Source organism: Theobroma umbraticum, unplaced genomic scaffold, assembly GCF_002168275.2.
Source record: "Theobroma umbraticum cultivar Fairchild unplaced genomic scaffold, ASM216827v3 scaffold_4.1, whole genome shotgun sequence".
NCBI lineage: Eukaryota > Viridiplantae > Streptophyta > Magnoliopsida > Malvales > Malvaceae > Theobroma > Theobroma umbraticum.
In genome coordinates this window covers 6,454,727-6,462,945 of record NW_018397258.1, presented here as the reverse complement: position 1 = coordinate 6,462,945, position 8,219 = coordinate 6,454,727, and the positions used below count along the sequence as shown (strand labels likewise).

Genomic DNA, 8,219 nt, shown 5'->3' with positions numbered 1-8,219 from the left:
AATCACCCTGAATGCTTATGTATGTTACAGGGGAAAGGTTGCTGAAGGTATAGATTTTGATCGACATTATGGCAGACTGGTAATCATGTTTGGTGTTCCTTTCCAGTATACATTGAGCAAGTGAGTTTCATCATATGATTATGCCTTTGTGGTTTCCAGTTTTCTTTTTTCACTTGTAGGCATAGGTGATCTACAGATACAACAGCTTTACAAATTAAGTTATCATTTGTTATATTTTCTATGCCTGCATGTCAATAAACCTGGGTCTGCTTGCAGAATATTGCTGGCAAGGTTGGAGTACTTACGAGATACATTCCAGATAAAGGAAGGAGATTTTCTTACTTTTGATGCCTTGGTATGATTCTACATCTATCTTTGTCCTAAAAGAAACTTGGATTTACTTGATCATATAGTTATGAAGTCTTCTCTGAGACAACTGAATAATTTGATTTCATTAAGCAGAGGCAAGCTGCTCAATGTGTGGGTCGAGTTATCCGTTCAAAGGCTGATTATGGGATGATGATATTTGCTGATAAAAGGTATATATCTATTGACTCTCTTTTTTCGTTTTATATGCAAATCAGTTGAAACTTAGAATTTTTATTGTCTTTATTTTATGGCTGTTGATTTTTCTGCCCCTTTGTACCCTCCTAAAGTTTATAACCTTTTAAAAGCTATTATTCTTTTAATTACTTTTCGTGAGGGCTATGTTATGGAGCCTGGGAGTGTGTTGGTTTTTTACTGAATCTGTTTCTTTTTGAGGAATAATTTGGTGTTCATCATGTTTTTATCTAGTAAGAAGCCAATAATAAAGCTTATAGGGTTCTGTCAGATGACAGCTTGACCCATTTTAGACTGCTCATGGTGACTTTATATCTTACTCTCTTTTTGGTTTGATAACATCTTGGCATGATATTTCTTTCCTGCTCAGCTCACAGTAGTTGATTTAAATTAATGCAGGTACAGCCGACATGATAAGCGCTCAAAATTGCCAAGTTGGATACTGTCTCACTTACGAGATGCAAACCTGAATTTGAGCACTGACATGGCTCTGCATATAGCAAGAGAGGTGTGTCCTTTTATTGTTTATTTGACATTGTTAGCACTTTGGAGAGATACAAATGTCTTATAGACTATAACATAGTTTTAATATAAACAGCTTACATATTGAGGTTTGGTCTGATGTAGTTCATATATGATGAGCTAAATTAAGAATTGAATTATGAAATGGAGTAGTTTTGGACATTTGAAGTAATTTTAATTCCTTTAAAGCAATAATTTTTCTTTGAATCGCTGAGGTGGTGAGATCATAAATGCACTGCAGGCATGTCCAACTGCTTATGTGTCTTTAATAGGTGGTTTGATACAAAAAAAAAAAGAAGGAAGCCACAAGGTGAACTTGTGTGCACCCTAGAAAAAGGTTGAAATCTTGTTTAGGTTTTTCTGTATATGATGAGATTGACTTATGACATATTCTAAATATTCAAATACAGGAATTACCATATTAGAAAATAAGGAGCTAGACATTTCACAATGTGGGTGTAACTTGGGCGTTCTTTTTCTGGTGCAGTTCCTTAGAAAAATGGCTCAACCTTATGACAAGACCGGTGGCAGTGATAGGAAGACTTTACTATCACAAGAGGACTTGGAGAAGATGGGTGATGGAAGCATGCATGAAATGTTGTATTAAGCATGTCTCTGGCATGAACAAATTTTGAGTCTAGTGTGTATATCCGTGTTTTATATTAAAGTCCTGAAATTTTGGCATTTATTTAGCGAATTCATGGCACATATAGGCTGCAAATTTAAGTAGTTGCAAGAGTGATTGCTCATTAGTTGCTTTTTGTTCAACTGCTTTATTAAGCCTTTTTGTTTTTTGCCTGGTTGGGGGTTGGTATGCAATAGCATTACCAAATGAGTAAAAACAAAATACAAAGGTATTTAATTGTAATGATGAGTTATTAGTATTCCGGGTAGCCCTTGGCAACCGACAAGTTCTCTGGTTTCTCTCTGAAAAACGTGCGGCGAGCATGAAGGATCTCGACAAGGAGAGTGCAACGTTAGTGAAGAAGACGTAATGATTGCTCATCTGTCGTTGGAAAGCAAAAAGGGGGAGCAACTTGGAATTGGTACATCATCTCTTCTTTCATTTCATTTTATGTTACATTAGAGATTATTACAGTTAAGAAATGACCGCTTCAACCTACTTGAAAACAAAAAATTGTACACTGTTAACTAAAAAGTCAGTATTGGGATAAATAATCTACATCCAAAAACTTAGAATTGAGGTATTATTTGATTTATTGCCCTCTTCACCTCCATTATGCTCACCTTCTTCCCGTTGACATTGTCCTTCACCTGCCATTCACAAAACATAACCGTCAGTCTTTGTTAATTAGATTGATTAGCAAGCCAATTTGCAGTAAAAAGTCATTCACCTTGGCTCTCAACTCCGCCTCAAACACCCCATTATTCAAAGAAGACTGAACCGCCGTTATCTCTATCCGGAGCTGTTCCCTCAACATCTGCATTATATCAAGCAACAGCCCTTCCTTATACGCGCATCGCAACTCCAACAACGCGTCGCTTTCTATTATTGACACCTCCACCGACGTCTCTTCCATAGCCTGCGGCAACTCCACCGTCCTCGGCTTTTGTCCACCGCCGCTCCCTTCCACTATCCTCATCTTCCTTTTATCCGACCCTGTCCCCGGGCCCAACGATCGTGCCCGCTCTGACACCGTCACCCCACTTCTCTGATCTTTCAAACTGCTCGTTCTCTGCAGTGAATCCGCTGATCTCGACCGTTGTTTATCAGCTTCCATTTGCCTGTTACGTGTCTCCAGTTCTTGAATCTTTTTACGCAACTGTTTCACGTACTCTATGGTGTCCCCGAGTATGGAAGCTTTATCCATTTTAGTAACGAACGGAACCAAGGATCTTAGTATAATGAACCGCTCATTGAGCTTCTCGCGTCGTCGCCGTTCTGCGAGCACGTGGTTGGCGCTGAGTTCGTCCTGTGGGGTTCCCTTGCGGAACCGAGCGCCGGCGTCGGCGTCACGTGACTTTGGCGAGTTCTCGTCGCGGTATTTGCTATGGAGGAATGGCACGCTAAATAGAATGTACTTGAGGAGCCACTGGGACGTGCCTTCCACTGCCACGTGGAGGTGGAGGTCCGAACGGGTTGTCCACTTGGCAAATGCTGAGTGGGTGGAGTAGGTGGCGTAGCCGGTTGACGATGAGTCGGCCCAACGAGCGGGTTGGTTTTGGAGGATGGTGGAGACAGTCTGAGAATAGTGGGTGTCTTCTTGAGACAGTTCATCCAATGGCGGGGGCCCTGGAGGATATCCAAAATCAAAGCAAAATGGGAATTGATTAGACTAAACTAAAAGAAGAAGAACAAATTAATCTAGGGTTGATTTGCGTGCCATCTGTCATATCCCTGTGAAAATGTTAATATTAATGGGTGAGGAAGCAAGAATTTATGCGGTCAATGAGGGGCCTTTTTGTCAACCACAAGGACCGGATCTTCTTTGGGTTAGTTGAAATTCGCTTCGTCAAAGCGATTGGGCAGGTTGCAAGAAAGTGCGCCAGACCCCACCCCAGGCATTTCTAAGTACGCTGAGGAAAAGGGTTTATCACAGCCTGACGCTGACGCCGTTTCTGCTCAAAGCCTCAACTCCACCCCTAGAATCAGAGATTTCCAACGCTCTTGCTTACAAAAAGCCATCTGATTTGTCCCCCCAACTGGGACCAAAGTCCCCACATGGGTAAATTTTTGCATTTTCTGCGGGAGAGTGAAGACCATGTGCCTGGACAGGCGCATCCATTCCACACCCTCATCAAGCGAGTGAGACGATCAATTTGGGTCCCACAATTTAGAAACCATTCTAGGGAATCCATTTTTTGTCGGGCATGATGCCATCTATGTTTCAACCAAGATTTTGCACTAGATTTCTTCTTATTGGCTGACAGTGCGTTAAAAAAATTTATAACGAGTCCAACTATCATTTTCTCTTTACCTGAACATGGTGGTTGAAGGCTACTGCCCGTTGGTTCCTGTAGCATTGCCCACCTCCTACTCGACTCGGCCCTAAATGACTCGGCTCGCCTCTGCTGGTCCTCCGGGTTCCCGGTTTGACTCACTGCTAGCATATGGAAATCTGAGTCCAAGTTATTTGATGCGTCGTCTGGGGACCCTAGCCTGATATCTTCTGACATTTCCAACTGCATTAGCTCGCTTGGCTCCGCTGCGGCTGCTACAGCTTGAGTGTCTTGTGCGGGGACTTGTTGGCTGTTTCGACCGGTTTCGGCGGAGTCTGATTCGGGTGCTTCTTCGTCGTCATCTTCTTCTTCTTCTTCTTCATCTTCATCATCATCGTCCTCTTGGTTAGCGTTTACTGGAGGGTCTGCCGCGGCGTACATGGGAGGAATGGAAGGAGAGCGGAAGCGGGTGTGGTCTGAGGAGGTGGCGGGGTTGGAAGTAGAGTGCTCGGAGAGAGCAGGTTTTGGCGGGGGAGGATTTTGGTTGTGAATATCAGTGAAGAAGGTTTTGACATGTTGGACCATCCCTAGATCCTCTTGGACCTGAAATAACGTTAAATTCCGATCTGCTGTCAGGAGATATACAAGAAGAATTTAACGTTACAAAGTGAATGCTTTTAAATCACCTTTTCTGTACTGCCGAGTTCAACGACTCCATCTAGAAGGGGAATGCAAAGCACAGTCTGCAGCAAAAAACAACAAAAATGAAATGCTTCAATTTTACTCTTAAATATACAAGAAGAATGAAAGAGAGAAGTGCTCAGTAAGCATTCCTTTAATTTTTAATCTGCATGGGATCATCAGGAGATATACCTGTATGCGAGCACTCTGTTGCAACCCGTACGGCATTATTTACGTTGACAAACAAGAAGATGTGATACAGTTAGTGCACTGAAATCAAGTATAAGAAACAAAGAGCAAGCTTTCTTGAAAGAGATAATTAACTATGTTGCAGTTCATCCATGCTTTTCTTATTGAACCCCTCAAGTACATTCTTTTCAGGTGGTGACCCAGTGATACATCATTGGCTCAAAAAATGCATGGCCTGCTTCTGATCAATGATGATAAGAAAAGCAAGGCAACTCATCCCAGCAGGAAGCTCCAAATTCAGATATAAAAACTAGTCGAACGCACTTGTACATATATATTATAAGTAAGACCAGCATGGCTTTATGAAATTATAACCTTGTAATTAGGAAAAGGCAATGTAATGATACCTTGGCGAGAATAGCTCTTGAAAAGGTTTTGCTGTCAACCTCATTTGCACCTGTAAGCCATACATGCTGCCTCCTTGCATATGCCTTGCCTGGTAACCTGCATATCACCACCCATTTTTGATGTTCTTGTATATATATATATATATATGTTTGAATACAAGATAAATACTGTAGATATTGATTAGCTAGAGAATTGAAGAAAGAAAAGAAATATTACTTACGAGCTCTTTAATTTAAGGTAGCAAAAAAGAAAATAAAGCCAAATTCTTGTAGCTAATGAAGACATTCGGTTATGTCTTCTTTTCATGATCTGCAAAACACCGGTTCACAGTTTTGCAACGTGATAGTGGAGCATCCTTGCCATTACTCAATATATACTGCTAGTGCTACGTAAAGTTTCTTGTTCTTGGTAATGAGACAAGCCTACTCATCTGCCCTCGAAGAGTAATGCAAGGATGATTTGGACATTAAACGAGGCTTTAAAGAATTAAAAAAAAAAAAAGGATTGCAGGCCTGAAAGCTACTAGTTCATACTAAATCTTATCTTGGAAAGTTTCGGAGCAATGATTACTGTGGTCGCTGAGGTGGGTTTCAAGGGTTATGGCATTTGGTTCTTTCTGCCGGAGTAGCCTCCTCATAGTAGAAAACATTCGGTGACAGTGAATCAATATGTAAAATCAACTTATTACTGCTACTTTACCCATTTCAAGTCCCTTGACAACAGTTTCTGGAATATATTCCTCAAGAGCCCCTTGAGCAGTTTTCAGTCTTAAATTTGTCAAAAGACAAATTCAAGCAAGTTAACTTTCAGTATTAAATTGCAAGAAAAACACGAGAATCTCCTAACGCCGTCTAAAAATGAAGAAGACGACGATATGAAGGCTCTCACCTAACCTCTTGTAAAGGCACATGAACCTGCATCAATGCCTTAAAACCAAGACCCGTGGATCAACTTCTTCACAGGACAAAAAAAATGGTCACTATTTACTACATCTATAACAGTGGTCTCGGATGTAGATTAATTAATTCTTCAATCTACCACTTTAATATTACAGCTGCCATAGTGATCCTAACTGTCTCATTTACTCTTCTTGTATGCAATGGCCTCACTGACCATTCCAGCAACTACAGTCCCACAGCGACCGACTCATTTCTTGGTTCTTACACTGGTCAGTAATGAATGAGGAAGAAGGGCTACTCCATTATTTACTTTGCTCTCTTCAAATAGGAAAAAAGAATTGAATTGTGTGCTCAATATGATAAATGCCCTACTATCTTGGAATGGAAACTTTGAATTGTTTATAGAAGAGTTTTAAGACAAATAGAAGAGAATAGGCATCTTAGAAAATTTCTGTCTACTGACAAAGAGTGTAAAACAAAATAGATCATCCACCCATAAGTTTTTTCTACTTTTACTTACAGATTCGAGCACTGAGGTTCTCTAGAATAAGTAATTCAGGTTAAAGTTAACGGAAACAAGTGAAATGAATGATAGAAAGGAGAGCACAAAAGTCAATTGGCTAACTAGCTATGTGAAGAAAGCTATTATGGGAGAACTTACCCTACTCCGGGAGGAAAAGAGAAGGAGACACACATCAAATAGAACCACTCGGACTCGGTTAAGTCCTCCGGTGACAGCGCTGCACAAGGTCGCCGGGCTGGCTGGTTCGTCTCTCCTGCAGACAATGACTCATAGAGCTCTCTAAGCTGCTGGCTCCTTTGCAAAGATGCCTCCTCGGCACTAACCTCCATAGGTTGTACTGTCTTTCTAGTCTTAATTGCACCATTGTAGTATCCGTCTGACCATATTAAGATCCTAAAACACAATCAAATTGATCATTATCACAAAATTTTCAGGAAAGCAGAACCAACACACGAAATCAATTGTAGTTAAGAGGTAAAGAATTAGTATAGTTATGGATTAGTATTTTGGAAGGAAAAAGTTTACCCTTGTTGTGGACAAATTTGCCAGAAAAGACTGTACGTCCATTGAACTGATTGCACCGCCGCCTGCAACATATTCTGAAGCCTGCTACTAGGCGGCGCAGCCATTCTTCCAACTTTACTCACAACTTTACTATCTTTCCAATGTTTACTAGCTTTCAAATTTGAGCAAGAATATTAATGTCAGAAAGAGAACAAAGGAAAAAAAATTCCTTTGGAGCCACTAAGATTAGTAAAGAAACAGAAACGAGAATCATCAATCATCCTATCATCATCTCCAGTTGAAATCAAAGAACCCTTTAGTCCCTAACTGCAAAAAGGAAGAAAAAAAAAAAGGAGGAAGAAAAAAGAAGGGTAGACAGAGAAGTCCGAGGAAGGAAGAGAAGGTGTATAGCAGAAGAAGAGACCAACAGGTGAGAGAGAAAAGAATGGCACAGAAAGATTTAAAAGGTAGATGACTTTGAGGAGAGATTTGTTTTAGTTGCCCAAGAAATGACCTACTTTGTAATATGAAATCGATGAAAGAAAGAAAAATTGAAGGGCCGTTAGCTTAGAGATTGATGTGTATAAATTTAAAAAAAAAAGAAAATACAAAATTTAGTAGTAGTAGTAGTTAGGGTTTATAAGTGCGACAGTACCATCTTTGATATTGTCTGAGAAATGAGATTTGACTGGTCGGTCTACCAGACAGTTTGATGAAAGCTGACAAGGTTACGGTGTGTGCGTGGATTTTGTTAGTTGCGTGGTCTCGCCCTTCAGCTTACGAGCGTGCGTTCTTCGCTGTTTACATCTTCGAAGAGAGAGAGCGTGTAGTTGGATTAGGTGGCGAAGACTGGGCGTTGGGGTAAGGGAATTGTTCATTCTTCATTTTCTAAAGGGAATTCATAGTTGGGTGTGAGGCGACCAGAACTTCTACTATTAACATTAACAGGAAAAAAAAAAAAGCTCTTTTTTATACACAACCCATTTCCTCACGCGTCTCATGGATTTTGTTTTTGTTTTTATTGGCTTATT

The 8,219-nt window shown here is 40.5% G+C and overlaps 2 protein-coding genes across 2 annotated transcripts in view; one reads left to right on the top strand and one right to left on the bottom strand.

The window, feature by feature from the left end:
• UVH6 (RAD3-like DNA-binding helicase protein) overlaps window positions 1-1,984 on the top strand; it is a 6,416-nt gene extending 4,432 nt beyond the window's left edge. The window contains exons 8-12 of the mRNA XM_021423864.1: window positions 31-120; window positions 277-355; window positions 463-539; window positions 961-1,069; window positions 1,571-1,984. Coding sequence (XP_021279539.1) covers window positions 31-120; window positions 277-355; window positions 463-539; window positions 961-1,069; window positions 1,571-1,690 — 475 coding nt within the window. The 3' untranslated portion in view covers window positions 1,691-1,984. The remainder of the gene's footprint in view (window positions 1-30; window positions 121-276; window positions 356-462; window positions 540-960; window positions 1,070-1,570) is intronic.
• A 142-nt stretch (window positions 1,985-2,126) lies between these two features.
• TT8 (basic helix-loop-helix (bHLH) DNA-binding superfamily protein) lies at window positions 2,127-7,745 on the bottom strand. Its single transcript, XM_021423865.1, has 8 exons — window positions 7,210-7,745; window positions 6,823-7,077; window positions 5,262-5,358; window positions 4,858-4,872; window positions 4,671-4,727; window positions 4,023-4,587; window positions 2,439-3,337; window positions 2,127-2,358 (listed from the first exon to the last, which is right to left on the bottom strand). The coding sequence occupies exons 1-8, from the start codon at window positions 7,311-7,313 to the stop codon at window positions 2,278-2,280; spliced, it is 2,073 nt and encodes a 690-aa protein (XP_021279540.1). The 5' UTR covers window positions 7,314-7,745; the 3' UTR covers window positions 2,127-2,277.
• Between the last annotated feature and the right edge of the window lie 474 nt (window positions 7,746-8,219).